Source organism: Chiloscyllium punctatum, chromosome 4 (assembly GCF_047496795.1).
Source record: "Chiloscyllium punctatum isolate Juve2018m chromosome 4, sChiPun1.3, whole genome shotgun sequence".
Taxonomy (NCBI): Eukaryota; Metazoa; Chordata; class Chondrichthyes; order Orectolobiformes; family Hemiscylliidae; genus Chiloscyllium; species Chiloscyllium punctatum.
The window spans coordinates 50,582,242-50,600,594 of record NC_092742.1 but is presented as its reverse complement, the minus strand read 5'-3'; the positions used below and the strand labels follow the sequence as shown (position 1 = coordinate 50,600,594).

Below are 18,353 nucleotides of genomic sequence, written 5' to 3'. Positions count from 1 at the left end.
CGGCGTTCAGAATGGTCCGGGTTCGCTGAGTGACGCCTGGAGCTGGAGCGCGCACTGGGGCGACATGGGCCTGACGGGCTGCCGGGGAGAATGAAGCGGGCACGTTCCACTCGGGGAAGCTCGCTCGCGGCCTGGCAACAGCGCGGAGCGTTGCGCGTTTCTTCACGCGGTGACCGTGCAATGTGCGTAACCGACGCTCGTGCATTGTTCTGTCCGACCAAGACTTGAGTCAACTGGGAGGAGACTTGATTCATCGAGCAGCGAAAGCGGAGCGAAGTTGGAGCGGCGCCGTGTGAGGGGGAATGATCCAGGGGATGTCTGTGACCTCTCGACTCGGCCGTCGGATCAATCCTTTCCTCCTTTCCCTGCTCCGCGTCCCGTCTGCTGAAGAATGTGAAAGTTGTCCGGACTCCCGTTTGAGATGAAATATTATTTGACCCTGAAAACAAGAGGAGAGGAAGTGTTTGTGTTCTGAGGTCCTTGAGTGTGGTCGCCGCCGGGTTTGGAGCCGAGGCCGATGCTGAGTTTTGTGTCCAAAAGCCATGCAGCAGCCTTATGATTTCTTCAGTGAAGAGAACAGTTTGAAATGGCGGGGGCTCTTTGTACCAGCTTTACGCAAGGTAACGTTTTTTTAAAAAATAGTTTAAATAGTGTGTTTTGGGAAGAAGATAACAATAATAAAGTCGAGTATAGCTTGTACACCTCAAATTCGGTTGGCGTGTGATCAATACCAGTCGAATTTTAATTATGTAAGTGTGTTTTGGCTACACAGGGTAGGTTATTATTGTACCACAACAGTATTTCTTTTATCAAATTAATTCAGGCTTCTTTCGATCTATTTTTGATTAATTATTGACGATTTCAAAGAAAATGATATGTAGATTTAGAGCAAAAATTAAATGATGACATGAATTTTACATAGAAGGGTAAGTCACATTAGAGAAGTTGCTGGGTTTCATTTAATTTCTGATGTAAATCAAAGGAATCCAGATGATTGGTTTACTTTTAACATTTAAATTTGATCTTCCGCGTGAAACACCACAGGTAACCTTGACTTTTTGATTTACTGCGCATGCTGAATATAATCTCAGAAGTAATCTGGTTTTACAATTTTAAGCACTGCAGTACAGATAAACCGTCTGTTTAGTTTTAAATTACTTGTAAAAACATGCAAAAGTAATTTTTCCATACAGTATGTTGTAGACAGACTAGTGCAAGGCAGATCACTTGAAACTAGATTGGCAGTTTACCACTGGAACTCAAAGCACTTCATTAACATTGCAATAGCACATTATCAAAGAATGTTGAGCAAGTTGACATGTATTTGGTTTGGCCACTTGAGATAAAGAAATAACACGTACTTTCAAATTTGATGAGAAACCTATTGTCGTTGCTGTGCTGAAGTAGTTTTGTTACAAAAATAATGAGCTTTACGTGGTGTGTTTTTTTCTGAACAGGATATAATCTTGGTTAAAACATCCATTTTAATTTGTTTTTTTTATAGCACCAGATTTGGTACATTGTACTTTTGTACTAGTAAAATGAGCAACAAGTATTCCAGAGTGGCTTAAGACCACATTGCTGGAATACTTAATAGAATTGCAATATTGTTACTAACCATACATCTAAAATTGCCACTATTACAGAATATAATTTATTGTGCCTTGGAAACTAACCTTTGCGATTCTGAGTATTAAACAAAATGAATTCTACATGTAAATCTTAATATAATTTGAGTGTTTGCAGCTTGCTGCATAAGACAGGTTTGATATTAAATTGCCTATTAAACCAAAGCTATACTTTACATTTGTGAAGTTATACTGTAGTATTTTATAAGATCATTTTCTTTAAACATAGATCTGTCCAATATACCTCTGTACAAAAATTGCAATACATACCCTTATTGACAAGTGATATTTTTATTAAACATGTTTGAAATATTATCTACATTTTGCAGGTGTACAAGAACTAATTTGGTTGATACAAGTGTACTGATATTTGTGTGACATCCCTAAAAGGAATACAAAAAATAAATTTTTCATCTTTACAGGTCATTTATAGATTCAGTAAATGTTTGAAGGTACAATTTAAGCTATCTTTTGTTGAACTATGTAAGAATGCAAATTTCAACATTTTCAATATTTGAGCAAATTATTTTTCTTAACTCCAATGGAAATGTTTTTAGATATAATTTAAGCAGCACTACATCAAATGTAACAGTGTATTGCATGCATTCATGAGAACTTCCTCATGAAGGAAATCTGATATGCAATCATCATTATGGTATGCATTTTAATAACGTGCATTCCAAATATGGCTGTGTAATTTTGTTTCATTTTGTTTGGTTGATTAGAACTAAAATATATCACAAACACTACCACTGATCTTGCTTCTGTAGAATATAACCTGGAAATACGAGACTTAACTCATCTTTGTTTCCATTGTTTAATGACCATAGACGTCCATGCATATCTTTAGATCCCAGATATGCTTTGATAGTAAGAGTGTATGATATAAACATAGGATTGACTCTTAACAATTACAGTTTAAGCAAATTTTTAAAACAAAGGACTTGTCCAGTGGACTGCCCAAATTGGCTTCACACTGGGCTGCGGTTACACTGCACCTGATGCAAAATTCAACAAGTAGAAAGCTTCAATCAAAAATTGTACTACTGACATTGGCTTGACTCCTGTATTTCATAGTGATATTTCAATTTACACAATAACCTTTACAACCTAAAGATACCCCAGAACACTTTGCAGCTCATTACATTCTTTTGATGTATAATCACTGTTGTAATTGGAAAGTTTCAATATTTTAGTTACTTGGAATATTATGTTTAGAAATAAGAGGATGTTACTAATACAATAAGCAGTTGTAATTTCTAATACAACATGTTCAACTCAATATTTTTGTTGACTGAAAATGAAACTCTCAGCTGCTATAAACATCAGTAGCTGCGATCTTCCAAATTTGCTTTCATATTATGATAGGACTTTTTATTAGGAGAAAAATAATTATTTGTACTGCAAATGGAAAATGGGGCATTTAAAATAGGTTGATCAGTGTCTGTTTGCAAAATGTGCTTTCGGGCAAGCACTGTCATAGAGTTGGTTTAGTTAATTGCTGTGAAATATAGTTACATTGCCACAATCGCAGACATGAAGTGTAAAGAATGGCACATAGCTGGTAAAGATCCCTGTTGCATTGGCTGTGAATTATAGCTCCCTATTAGAGAATAGACAAGTAGGAGGCTGGAAAAACACAGCAAGCCAGGCAGCATCAGGAGGTGGAGAAATCAACATTTCGGGTATAACTCCTGTAATAAGATGTCTGTTAAAGTCTAAATATTTCATGAGTGTTGGATCTAACATGTGCTAAACAATTTATGAAATATATTTATTAATTGACTATATTTTGGTTGGATTTATTATTTCTCATTTCTTTTAATAAAGAAGTTCTGTTTCAAGATATATTAGTGTCATATTTTTACCAATGCCATTTGTGCATTGCTGCTGGCTGCAGGAACTGTAGATGTGGCAACACCCTCTTTCACAAGGGGAAGTACGTTGCTTTTTGCTTTCAACTTTCCAAGACCACCCAATTCAAATTGATATGTGATAACCAACTGCAATCTCTTTTATCTTTAATGCAAATAGTGATGTGCATAATTATAATTACTGAATAATGAAGGCAACAGATTTAAGTTTGATTTATTATGCATTAGCTGGTCTTAGGATAACAATGTAAAGTGCACAGCTAAGCTCACTGTTTGGGGGAAAAAAAAGTTGCAGGCCTAAACAACCATCTGTCTGCAGTGCTGAAGACTTGTGTACTATTTCTGACTACTTCACTAGCCAAGTTATTCTAATATAGTCTGACTTTGGCCTCTACCCCACCAATGTTCAAGATTACCCTAGTATGTCCTATCCATGCACAATAAGACAATTCTAACCTAGCTGGTATCTGGGCTATCTGCTTTCATGCAGCCATCAATGAACTGAAAGTACAAGTCATCAATACTGCCATAAAGTGGTGTTGTCAGTAGCTTGTTTGTTGATGGTAAGCTTGTACTCTGTCAACCCTCAATGCAGTCTTGAGCCAAATATAGATGCAAAAGCTGAATTCCAAAAGAGAGGTGTGAGCAGCTGCCATTTATCTCAAAGCAACATTTGATTGAGTACAACACCAAAGATCCCTCACAAAATTTGAGATTCTTGCAGTTGAAGTAGGAAGCAGTGGTTAATGGGCAAGTCATCCAATTTAAAGTCACAGAGATGTACGGCATGGAAACAGACCCTTTGGTGAAATTCGTTCATGCCGACCCAGATATCCTAACCTAGTCTAGGCCTATTTGCCAGCATTTGGCCCATATGCCTCTAAACGCTTCCTATTCACATACACATCCAGAGGCCTTTTAAATATAGTCCACCACTGCCTATGACAGCTCATTCTATACACACACCAACCTGTCTGTGAAAAGGTTGTCCCTTAGGTCCTTTTTATATCTTTCCCCTCTCTCACCTTCAAACCTATGCTCTCTAGTTCTGCACTCCCCCATTCCAGGGAAAAGACCTTGTCTATTTACCCTCTCCATACCCCTCATGATCTTAAAACCTCTATAAGGTCACCCCTCCGCTTCTGACGCACCAAGGAAAACAGCCCCAGCCTGTTCAGCCTCTCCACATAGCTCAAATCCTCCAACTCTGGCAATATCTTTGTAAATCTTTTCTGAACCCTTTCAAGTTTCACAACATCCTTCCGATAGGAAAGAGACCAGAATTGCTCGCAATATTCCAACAGTGGCCAAACCAATGTTCTGTACAGCTGCAATGTGATCTTCCAACTCCTATACTCACTGCTCTGCCCAATAAAGGAAAGCATACCAAACGCTGCCTTCACTATCCTGTCTACCTGCAACTCCACTTTCAAGGAACTGTGAACCTGCAATCCAAGGTCTCTTTGTTCAGCAACAGTCTCAGGACCTTACTGTTAAGTGTATAAGACCTGCTGAAATTTGCTTTTCCAAAATGCAGTACCTTGCATTTATCTAATTTGAACTCCATCTGCACTCCTTAGCCTGTTGGCCCATCTGTTCAAGATCCCATCGTACTCTGGGTTAACCTTCTTCACTGTCCACTACAGCTCCAACTTTGGTGTCATGTGCAGACTTACTAACTATACCTTCTATGTTCACAGTTTCTGAAATGATCCTAGATACAAAGTAGGTTGTCAAGACACCAATCACAGCAATGGAACAATATTGATGTATGAATCTTCCAGGGAAGTATGTTCAGCCAGATTAAATTCTACTACTTCAGCAAATGCTCAGCAACCACATTCAATTGCTTCAACTATATCTTCTGTCCAAAGTTAGATTAGGCATTGGATTGTTGTTAATATTCACTGCAATCATCAATTCTCCAGCAAAGAATCTGCCTGTGATAGTCGACAAGAGGGCATAGATGATAACTAGACCTGCACTAAATAAGAGCAGGCACTATCTGTGCTGCGCGACTGGCTAGACAATGATCACCTTGAACCAGGAAAAGCACGGAAATGTCTCCAATAAAACTTTAAACAAAATCACTGTTGCTGCGTACCTAACCAGTGATATCATTCTTAGCCACCATTGACACACATCTGAACTGTGCAACGCATGTCCACTCTCAATACAAGAATAGGACACAGGCTAAGTACTTTAATGAGTGATACACTTTTTAATTCACCAAAATCTTTCTAAACTACATAGTTCAAATAAGGAGAGGAATAATCCGTATTCTGCTGGTTGGAAGCAGTTAGAATAGTCAAGAGGTTTGACACCATCTAGACAATTTCCATCACCTCCTTCAGTGGTGCACTGAGTTAGCCATATAGACTGAAATTAGAACATGCTGTAGCGGTGCATCAAGGCTACTTTGATAGTACTTTTTCTAGTTACCGAGAAGGGCAAGGATATCAATTGTGTAGTATCACATTCAAGGTCCCCTCAAAGCCCTATTCAATCCTGATGTGGACACCAATCTTATTCCTTCATTTTCACAGACCTTGATTTGCCTATATTACACTATTGTAGGTACACCCAAATCACAAGCACTTAGAGTGTTTCTGGAAGGGCCCACCACTTCACCATGACCAGGGATGGCTAACAAATATGAAATGATCAAGTTCCTACTGAGAACAAGCTTAAAAGGTACCCTTGTGTTAGAGAAAAGGAGAAACAACACTTTTTGCTGCAAGTGGGCACAGTCTGATTTTTAATCTGAGATTTACAAATGGAACTGAACCCTGTACGGTCAACAGTAATTTTCTCACTTTCAGTCTTACTAATGAAGCTGCTGAGATGAATAGACCTAGGAAACTGTCCTAAGAGCTTGTGCAGTATTGGTGGGCTTGGGATGACTGGACTTCAGTAACTACAACTGTCTTCTTCTTGAGTTAAGTATCAGCTCAGCCGGCGAGGGGTTTTCTCCCTGATTCCCATTGAGTTAAATTTTGCTAGAGTTCCTGGATCTGAGGGCAGTTGCTCTCACCAATTCATCTGGAATTCATCTCTTTCACTTCTGTTTCTCATGTTTGGACAAGGTTGTAATAATGTCTGGAATTGAGTGGTCCTGGAGGATCTTATTGAAATTATGCTTGTAATTATCTTTATTTTCTTGATGTATCTACAAAATGTCCGTTTTTGAAATTTCATAAGCTATCTCCAGGTAGTTCTCAATTTAACATTTTTTATGCTCTATAACTAATGCTTTCAGGGAAGTTTTGATCTACAGGGCCTACCTGATTTTGGACACATCACCATAACACAAGTGTCAATACTACAACAACAAAACGATTTATACCTCAGAAATAATTGTATTTGCGACAGAAATTGGTGGAATAATATTTGAGCTTTTGACTCTGACCACTAATAAATTATTGAATCTGTTGTGACCTGCAGGGGCAGAGAGGTTTGGCATGAATTCCAATTCGCTACAGGTTGTTGAACAATTTGCAGTACTCCTCTACTGATAGTTTTACTAAACCTTAAAAGAATTGCACACTTGGCATGAACCTTCCCAGTAAAGTTCATTGCATTTCCTTAAATTGCTGTATTTGCTTGCTTTGTCTGAATTTTTCACATTGCTGCCATTTGGGGCTGTTTACATTGTGTCTTACGAACCCAAGTAATATGAATTACGATCGTGACTTGCTACTCAGGTTTGATGGCCAGAAAAGTAATAATTTGGAGGTGCCGGTGTTGGACTGGGATGTTCAAAATTAAAAATCGCACAACACCAGGTTATAGTCCAATAGGTTTATTTGGAAGCACTAACTTTCGGAGCGCTGCTCCTTCATCAGGTCGTTGTCAGAAAAGTGATAGTTAAACTGTGGAACCCTCAATATTGCAGATAGCAGATCTCTGCTAGGTGTCTTACTTAAAAACAAAGTCTTTTAAGAACTTCTTGATATTCTTATGTATGTCTTGTCATTCATGCACTTGTTGATGACTGAGGGCAGTAATTTTTAGGATGCAAAGCTACTTCATCTATTGAAGATATAAATTATGAATGATTTGACAACAACTCTGTCATATCATGCCAGAGTAGTAGTGGATGAAATAAATGGATTTTGTTTTCATCCAGTTATCCTGATGAAAGCACTTTGATTGTTCCTGGTGTTGATACTGGTTCAATAATTCATGCCTCGAGAATGTCTTACATTTCACATGACTACTTTACCATTCATTCCTAATCTCTTAAGGATTAATGCTACAGTTCGCAAAAGCAGCTGCATTGTCAAGATCTTGTATTTTTGCTTGTTCTTTGTTTTGTACTATTTTTCTCTCTCGCTTCACTCTTTATCTTTTCTTTCTGTTATTATCAGGTTTTAGTTCATTGCTAAGAACTTGTTTTTCTTTTTCATTTGTTCTGCTCTCTCTGTCCTTTAAATTTCACTGGTTAAGGTGACTAGTAATTGGGCTCGATGCTTGTGAGATCACAGATGTGATGTTGATGTGCTGTGTTATTCATCATTCAGCATAGAAACCAACACTCTAACTCAGTTAGAGATAAAAAAAAACTGCAGATGCTGGAATCCAAGGTAGACATACAAGAGGCTGGAAGAACATAGCAAGCTAAGCAGCATCAGGAGGTGGACAAGTCAACATTTGTGTGTTATTTCTCCATCTCCTGATGCTGCCTGGCTTGCTGTGTTCTTCCAGCCTCCTGCTTGTCTACCTTGTGTTCAGTTCGTCCATGCGGACCAAATTTCCAGGCTAAACTAGTCCCACTTTGGTAATTTGTGCCAATTTTGCTATCCATGGGGATGGCCTCAACTGGGACCTTGGGTTCATGTCACACTACGGGTGACCCAACTGCACTACATACCTAGACTCACTCACTCACTCTCCTGCACACCCAAACACTCATGCAGACTTTCTCTCATACACTCACGCACACCCTCTCAAGGACTTATACCCATTTATACACACACACACACACACACACACACACACACACACACACACACACACGTGTGTTTGTGGGATGAATTTGTATTTGCAGAGTTCTGTTTTATTTTGCTCAAAAATTCATGTAAGATTCTATAAATCCTTTTCTTAAAAATCGAATCAATCTGATCATTGAGGCACAGACAGCCTCACACAGAGCTCCTCACTGCATTATCTGAGACAACATGGCACCTATTGTTAAAGTCCACTTGAGAATGTAACTTTTAAAAAAGTTCTGGAATTTATATATGAAAGAACTGAAACCAACATAGTCATTCTAAAAGATGAGAGACTTAACAAACAACCCAGGTCTTTGTCAATATATAATTTCAGTTTCATCACCCTGTAAACTTTTACTATAAATTCTGTGTCTTATGAACTTATACTCCCCAACCATGTGATGAAGGAGCAACGTTTTGATAGCTAATGCTTCCAAATAAACTTGTTGGACTGTTATCTGGTGTTATGCGATTTTCAACTTTGTAACCCCAGTCAAACACTGGCACCTCCAAAACATCAGTCCCACTTGCCTGCATTTGGCCCATATCCCTCTATATGTTGTTGACATAAGTAGGGAAGATGTATTGGGTAGGCTAGAGGTTATTAAAGTGGACAAATCCCTAGGACTGGATGGGACCTATCCCAGGTTGCTTAGGGAGGCGAGAGAGGAAATAGCTGGGGCCCTGACAGGTAACTTTGTGGCATCCTTAAATATAGGTGAGGTGCCGGAGGACTAGAGGGTTGCTCATGTTGTTCCCCTGTACAATAAGGGTAGTAGGGATATTCTGGGTAACTACAGACCAGTGTGCCTGACGTCAGTGGTTGGAAAGTTACTGGAGAAGGTACTAAGGGATAGGATCTATTTGTATTTAGAAAAAAATGGGCTTATCAGTGATAGGCAACATGGTTTTGTGCAGGGGAGATCGTGCCTTACCAACTTAATAGAGTTCTTCGAGAAAGTGACCAATTTGATAGATGAAGGAAGGACTACTGATGTCATATACATGGACTTTAGTAAGGCATTTATAAGGTTCCCCATGATAGACTAATGGAGAAAGTGAAGTTATATGGTGTGCAGGGTGTTCTAGCTAGGTGGATAAAGAACTGGTTGAGCAACAGGAGACAGAGTAGTAGTTGAAGAGAGTTTCTCGAAATGGAGAAAGGTGACCAGTGGTGTTCCACAGGGGTCAGTGTTGGGGCCACTGTTGTTTGTGATATACATCAATGATCTGGAAGAGGGCATTGTTGGTATGATCAGCAAGTTTGCAGATGACACGAAGATTGGTGGAGTAGCAGAAAGCATAAGGCACTGTCAGAGAATACAGGAGGATATAGATAGACTGGAGAGTTGGGTGGAAAAGTGGCAGATGGATTTTAATCCAGACAAATGCGAGGTGATGCATTTAGGCAAGACTAATTCGAGAGCAAATTATACAATGAATGGAAGAACCTTGGGAAAAGTTGATTGGCAGAGAGATCTGGGAGTGCAGGTCCATTGTACCCTGAAGGTTGCTGCACAGGTGGATAAAGTGGTCAAGAAGGCATATCGTATGCTTGCCTTCATTGGAAGGGGTATTGAGCATAAGAGCTGGCAAGTCATGTTAACGTTGTACAAGACATTGGTTCGGCCGCATTTGGAATACTGTGTACAGTTCTGGTCGCCACATTACCAAAAGGATGTGGATGCTTTGGAGAGGGTGCAGAGAAGGTTTACGAGGATGTTGCCTGGCATGAAAGGTGCTAGCTGTGAAGAAAGGTTGAGTAGGTTAGGTTTATTTTCATTAGAAAAAAGGAGATTGAGGGGGGACCTGATTAAGGTTTACAAAATCATGAAAGGTATAGACAGGATGGATAGAGACAAGCATTTTCCCAGGGTGAAGGATTCAATAACGAGAGGTCACGCTTTCAAGGTGAGAGGTGGAAAGTTTAAGGGGGATACACACGGCAAGTACTGACACAGAGACTGGTGGGCGTTTGGAATGCATTGCCAACAGAGGTAGCAGAGGCAGGCATGGTAGATTCATTTAAGATGCGTCTGGATAAATGCATGAGTAGATGGAGAGTAGTGGGATACAGATGCTTAGGAATTGACTGACAGGTTTAAACAGTACATTTGGATCGGTTCAGGCTTGGAGGGCCGAAGGGCCTGTTCCTGGGCTGTAAATTTTCTTTGTTCTTTGTATACATTTTCTACTCCTATTTATCCAAATGTCTTTTAAATGTTGTAACTGTAAATGTACTACTCCTTCTTCTGGCAATTCATTCCACATATGAACCACACTCTGTTTGAAAATGTTGCCCCTCAGGTACGTTTTAAATCTTTATCCTCTCTACTTAAAAATATGCCATCTAGTTTTGAACTCCCTTACCCATCGGAAAAGATCGTTGCTATTCACCATAGCTATGCCCCTCACAATTTTATAAACCTCTAAAAGATCACCCTTCAACCTCCTACGCTCCAGTGAAAAAGGCGCCACTTGTTCAGCATCTCCTTATAACTCAAAATCTCCACACTCAGCAACATTCTTGTAAATCTCTTCTGAAGCCTTGTCAATTCAATAATATTCTTCCTGTACTCTAAAAGTGGCCTCAACAATGTCTTGTACAACCAGAACATCATGTCCTGCCTCCTTTACTCAGTGGCCTGAGCAATGAAGGCAAGTAGGCTAAACACCTTTTTAACCACCTCGTCAATCTGTGAATTGAATTTTTATCACATGTACCGAGGCACAGTGAAAAGTTTTTTGTCTTGCAAGCAATACAGGCAGATCACATAGTTAAGTAGAATAGATAAGTAAATTGAGCTTTGAGAAGATTTCTAGCTCAGATTGAAGTTCTGGATGTAGGTTTGCTCACTGAGCTGGAAGGTTCGCTTTCAGATATTTTGTCAACATACAAGGTAACATCTTCAGTGAGCCTCCAAATGAAGCACTGGTGGTGTAGCCCACTTTCTATTTATATGTTTGAGTTACCTAGGGTTAGTGATGTCATTTCCTGTGGTGACATCATTTCATACGGTGATGTCATTTCCGGTTCTTTTTCTCAGGGTGGTAAATGGGATCCAAGTCAATGTGTTTGTTGATAGAATTCCAGTTGCAATGCCATACTTCTAGGAATTCTCGTGCGTGTCTCTGTTTGGCTTGTCCTAGGGTGGATGTGTTGTCCCAATCGAAGTGCTGTCCCTCTTCATCCGTATGTAAGGATACTAATGAGAGTGGGTCATGTCATTTTGTGGCTAGTTGATGTTCGTGCATCCTGGTGGCTAGTTTTCTGCCTGTTTGTCCAATATAGTGTTTGTTACAGTTCTTGCAAGGTATTTTGTAAATGACATTAGTTTTGCTTATTATCTGTATAGGGTCTTTCAAGTTCATTAGCTGCTATTTTAGTGGTTTGTTGGGTTTGTGGGCTACCGTGATGCTAAGGGGTCTGAGTAGGACAAAAGGCAAAAAAACTAGCCACCAGGATACATGGCATTCCAACCTGAACTCTATCAACAAACACATTGACTTGGATCCCACTTGCCACCCCCTGAGAAAAAGAACAGGAAATGACACCACCATACGAAATAATGTCACCACAGGAAATGACATCACTAACCCTAGGAAACCCAAACATATAAATAGAAAGCAGGCTACACCACCAGTGCTTCATTCAGAGGCTCACTGAAGATGTTACCTACTGTGGTGACAAAACGTCTGAAAGTAACCTTCCAGCTCAGCGAGCAAACCCGCATCCAGGTAAGTAAATAATAGTTAACAACAGTTGCCTGATGAAGAAGAGAAGTTGTTGGGTCTTTGTAACCAGTGTGTCCACATGAAGAGTCCAAGAAAACTTGTTGTGGATGACCACTCCTAGGAGCTTGACACTCTCCACTCATCCTACCTCTATGCTGTTAATGTATAGGGGGGCATGAATAACCTTTTGCTGAAAGTCAATAGTGAGTTCCTTGGTTTTGCTGGCATTGAGAGCTAGGTTGTTCTCAGTGCACCATTTTTCCAGGTCTTCTACCTCCCGCCTGTAGTCTGTTTTGTTGCCATCTGAGATTCGACTGACTATGGTGGTGGTATCAATGAACTTGTAAATGGCATTAGTCTGATATTTGGCGACGCAGTCATGGGTATACAGTGAGTACAGTAGGGGGCTGAGTACAGCCCCTGGGGGGGCTCCAGTGTTGAGTGTTAGTGAGGATGAGATATTGTCCCCAATCTGCGCTGATTGTGGCTGTGGGTCAGGAAACAGAGGATCCAATTGCAGAGAGTGGAGCTTAGTCTAAGATCACTAAGTTTAGTAATCAGTCTCGAGATGATAATAGTGTTGAAGGCTGAACTGTAGTCAATGAGTATGATTCTTACGTAGCTGTTCGTGGTGTCAAGATATTCTAGGGAGGAGTGAAGGGCAAATGATATGGCCCCTGATATGGATCTGTTGGTCCAATAGGCAAATTGGAGTGGGTCAAGAGTAGTAGGGAGGCTGGAGTTGATTAATGCCATGACCAGCCTTTCAAAGCACTTCATGACCACCGAAGTTACGGCCACTGGGCGGTAATCATTGATATATGCTGCATGAGCCTTCTTAGGCACAGGGATGATGTTGACACTCTTGAAACAGGCAGGGACAGTGGCCTGCAGCAGGGAGAGGGTGAAGATGTCCGAGAAGACGTCTACCTGTTGATCTGCTCACGCTCTGAGTGTCGCAACATACAAAGAGCTATGTACCTGAACTCCTAGGTCCTGTTTGACAACACTACCCAGGGCCCTACTGTTAACTGTACAAGTCCTGCCCTTGTTCATCTTACCAAAACGCAATATCTCTCGTTTATCCAAATTAAAGTCCACCTGCCAGTCCACAGCCCTTTGGCCCAGTTGATCAAGATCCCTTCATAATCTTAGATAATCTTTTTCATGTCGACTATAACACCCATCTTGGTGTCACCTCCTACTTTCTAACCATGGCTCCAAAATTTTCATCTGAATTATTTATGTAAATGATAAACAACAGTGGACCCTTATTAATTAGAATGTCCAGCAATTTTTTGTGAAAATATAATATTCTCGAAAGGTGAGGCAAAAGTGATTGATGTTTATGCCACTTGTTGCATGACATGTCTTGTCAATGATGTTAGGGCCCTGAATCCCTTAATTCCAGACTAAAAGAACTCTTAATAAACAATCACACGCAAAACTGTTCTGATTATTTACATGCATTGAAGTACTGATGTTCCTATTCCTTTTTGTTTTATTTTCTTCAATTCTTTTCATTATCTAATATTTCATGATCATCTTCATATAACATTTTTTAAAAAAGACGTTTTTGTGATATTTACCTTTTAATCTCCATGTTTCCATTGTCTGCTTTGAAGTTTCTGCAGCTTTTAAAACAAACAAACATTTGGCCTCAAAATTAGTTCCAAAGCTACTACATTACATTCTTCAAATAACAACCTGAAAGTAATTTTGGTATTAGAGAAGGAATAAATAAGCTGAACGGAGGTGTATTTAAATCAAAATAATAAAACACAACTACCATTAAACTGCAGTCGTTTATTGTACAATATTCGTATTGGTAGAATTCTTATATATACTCTGAGTGTAAGCTTTTGTAGCAGAAATTCAGAAGTATGGTTTGAATGGTCACTTTATGTTTACGATGTTGTCCAAGAGAACAGTAATGTCAACAAGCATCTTTTTTTTTGTTTATCTAACGATCACTTTTGGGGAGAAAAATGCCATGACAGATCTCTCAAAAGCATTGTTACAGGTGAAACTATTTTACTTTGAAATTGATTCAATCACATTCCTTGCAGATCCACAGTTTATTAGATTTTAAATTATCTTTCTCGTAAGTAACCTTTTATGGATTGGAGTTATTAAATTAAATTCTAGTGTGAGGTAGCATAAATAAAACAGATTCTTTTAATGCAGCAAACTGGAAATAGAGTTGTTTTCAAAAACATATTAATTTGGTTAAGATGCTTTCCATATTTGCTTGCTTTCCTATAGTAGGTGAATGCATGATTTACCATTACCAAATATGGTTGACAATTTTTGCAATATAACTCTCGCTTTGCACATTGACTTCAACTGTCGTTTGATTTTAGCCAATTTTGCAAAGTGACTGATAATAGGTGCCTAGTTTCTGAAAAGTACTTGCAGCTTACAACAATAATTTATTTTTAAATCACAGTATTTATGCTTTGTGTGGTACAATTTAAATAGAACAGAATTTCTGACCTGAAATGGGTTGGGATATTTTTAAGTCACCTTAAATTAAGAATTTTTTTTTGTTTTATATTCTACAATATTCTCACCTTTTATAGGTAGTGGGAGCAGATTAGTATTGTAGAACTTCGAGTATGGTTTATAACTTATTATTCTCCAAATGCAACCAAAAATGTGACTGGTTCACGTGCTACTTTTCAGCTAAGTTTTTTGCATTATATAGTATGTTGCATGACTGACCAGAGGGGAAAATTGCATATAAAGGGCTTATAATATTTACTTATCAGTCTTAGAAAATACACTTAAAATGTGATCCATCTTACTGTACTTTTTCCTCTTATAATCTCATTTGTATAGTTTTGAAAAATGAATCAGGGCCAACAGAACAAGTTCAAGTCAACCCTATCTAGATTCACCCCATCCAGATACAATATGCTGTTTTGGATGTAGGTTTGCTCACTAAGCTGGAAGGTTCATTTCCAGACATTTTGTTATCCTACTAGGTAACATCTTCAGTGGACCTCCTGCTTTCTATTTATATGTTTGGGTTTCTTTGGGTTTGTAATGTCATTTCCTGTGATGTTATTTCCTGTGGTGAAGTCACTTCCTGTTCCTTTTCTCGGGGGGGTGGTAGATGGGGTCTAACTTGATGTTTGTTGATGGAGTTCCGGTTGGGATGCCCTGCTTCTAGGAATTCTCGTGTGTGTCTTTATTAGAAAGCAGGAAGTTTCAGCATTGCTTCACCCGAGGCCCACTGAAGGTGTTACCTAGTAGGGTAACAAAACATCTGGAAATGAACCTTCTAGCTCAACGAGCAAACGTACATCCAAAACCTCAACCTGAGCTACAAATCTTCTCAAAACTCACTAACAATATGCTGTCCATTTGTTGTCTCTTCAACCATGTAACTTACTGATTGAAACCAAAAAAAAGTGTAGCAAATTTCAGAAAATAATATTTCGAATAAACCAAGCAGTCTTTCTAAATTCTAGGAGACTGCAACAGCTCATTTCTCGTCATTGCCCCACCTAACTAACAACTCGCCTTCTTTAAAGGGAAGTTGGATGTCTTGTTTCCAGTGGCTGTCTAGATCTCTCTTTGAATAACTGGAGTTCAAACAACAATATTTTCAGTTAAATTCTTTTAAAATCACCCTTATTTTTGATGTTTAATTTTTGGTTCTTACTGGAACTGTCACTAATGCCAACCCTTGCAAATATACACAGTGAATCAGGCTTTTTTTTTCATGGTTAACCAGAGACAAGTGTCAAAAGTATCATAATCACTGTATCCCTCTGAACTTAATACAAGCATACATTTTTCAGATAGCTGTAGTTTTACTTCAGGGTTGACTTAACTTGAAGTTATTTTTCCCTGCCACATTACTTAAGCTGTTCTTCCTCAGATTATTGCAATGCATTCTGAGCTACTTTAGTTTAATAGGAGTAAATTAAAACTAAAACTGCAGCAATGTATTTATCTTCCACATACACAGATTTTTAACAAGAAGTGAGAACTTCCCAATCCTAATTTTGTCTCATTGTCAAGTGACCAGGGTTTTTGTGGGGCAATTCCCCTGTTGCATTTCTCCACACATGCTTTGTCCGTAACGACTGGAAATCCCCAGCAGCCAAAGCCAACATAAGGTTTCTAGTTCTAACTCTGCGTAAGTGCAAAGTCATCTGGGGTAGTGTTGGAAGAGTGTGTCACCTGTAGAATATTGTAAACTTAAGCAAGTTTATAAAATCATGCTGTGTTGTGCACTGAATCAGGCGATTAAACTAATTAAATCTGGTCCAGTAATGTTCTCCTGATTGTCCACCAAAAGGTTCTGTTCTTTGCTCTTCTGTCCACCTTTACCCTCTTCTCCTTGCTCCCCTTTCCAATTAATACCACTCTGCAAATCCTGCCTCACCTGCCTACTGTACTTTATCTTAACACCCTGTATACAGTGCTATGGAATATTGACTGACTTCAACAGTACAACACTGGTCCTTCTCTAAGATATGTTGTAATTCTTATCTCTTGTCGTTTATTTTGCATTTGTTGTGTGTGTTTATTTTTATGTCTCCATCAGTGAGGATGGGCTGAGGTAATATTTTTGCTCAGTGTGTCTGTAAACAGTGTAACAGGATAATCTCAAAAACTAATGGATGGATTTCAATGAAACTTGTACTCTGCGCATGGCCTATTGGGATATAGGACATATTAACATTTTTTTTAACCAGTATCACGGAGTTGTTTTATTCATAATGTTGTGGGTTGTCTAGGACTCAGCTGCTGTATAGCAATTCCTCACAGCTGTTAAAATGTGAGCAGAGTTTGTAGGGCACATTGTTGGCTGTATTTTAGCCTGAGATGGAAGCTCTTACTAAAACGCTTTCTTATTTTCAGCTTTGTAGTTAGAGGATATCATCAATACAGAGAAAGACTTTAATGAAGAACTGTGAAATTGTAATAATGTTGAGCTAGCAAATGTGGCAGAGGCAAGTGCTCTACTGAGTACTCTCTTTACTAGTTACAACTGGGGGACATTGTGCCATTTGAAAGTATTATTGAAATAAAATCAAGAACTGCAGACACTGGAGATCTGAAACAAAAACAGAAACTCCTGGTGAAACTCAGCAGGTCTGGCAGCATCTGTGGGGAGAAAACAAAGTTAACATTTTAAGTCCAGTGGCAGTTCATCATGACTGCTTTGTTTTGCCGGCAGTTTGTGGTTTTGTTGTAAATATTACATGTTGGGATAGTTTATGAAGCTCTAAAATTTAGACTTCAGTATTTGAAAATGGATACTGATTTGAAGTTACAGATATTAACTTAAAGTAGATCCACCTTCTTGAATGCCAACTTGTAGTGAAACTAAAAAAAAATGCAACTTCATTATAATTGGTTAAAATGTTTGCCTTCGTTTAGCACTTTCTTGACCACTGTACATCTGAAAGTGTTTTACAGTCACTAGAGCACTTGTGAAGTGTAGTCCCTGTGTATATTTTTAATCAATCTCTTCAGTAGGTGGGACTTGAACAATGCAGGGAGCAGCCAGTATTGTATCCAGCAAAATCGCAGAAACGTTAATGTGGTAATGACCAGCTAATCACAATCTGTTGCAGTGAATTTGGCCATGAAGCCAAAATTAACTCTCCTGCTCTTATTTGAAATCGAGACATGGGATCTTTTGATTCCATTAACAGCGTTAGATGGGCTCTCAGTTTAATAACTTACCTGAAAGCTGGCACCCTTTTCGGTGCAGTGCTCTTGCTACTACACTGGAATGTCTGCTGAGATTTTTTGTGCTCAGGGATAGCTTTGTTTTGTTCAGTGTTTGTTATGTCCCCATAGCAGCCATGGCATTTTGCCAATATGAATGTAGTGATTGAAATGGAAATATTTAGAATTTGCTTTGTATGATATACATTTCGTATGACATCAGAAAAATGTGGTAACAATTAAGGTCAGGTGTGGCCAATCTTTCAGACATGTCAAAAGAAGCCATTTTTTTGGAAGAGGAATTGCAGGTGTTTTGGGATGTTTCTGTGTTGAAGTTCTGTTTGTAGAAAAGCATTGCTGTTGTCTGACTGTAATTGTAGACTCGTTATGTGCAGAATTGCTGACAAAATTGGGGAAATCTCGCATCT

General features: G+C 39.0%; 1 protein-coding gene across 2 annotated transcripts in view; it reads left to right on the top strand.

The window, feature by feature from the left end:
• Positions 1 to 18,353, top strand: part of sos2 (son of sevenless homolog 2 (Drosophila)) — a 98,275-nt gene continuing 79,922 nt past the window's right edge. For both annotated transcript variants that reach the window (XM_072568665.1, XM_072568664.1), the window contains exon 1: positions 1 to 620. In XM_072568665.1, coding sequence (XP_072424766.1) covers positions 543 to 620 — 78 coding nt within the window. In that variant the 5' untranslated portion in view covers positions 1 to 542. The remainder of the gene's footprint in view (positions 621 to 18,353) is intronic.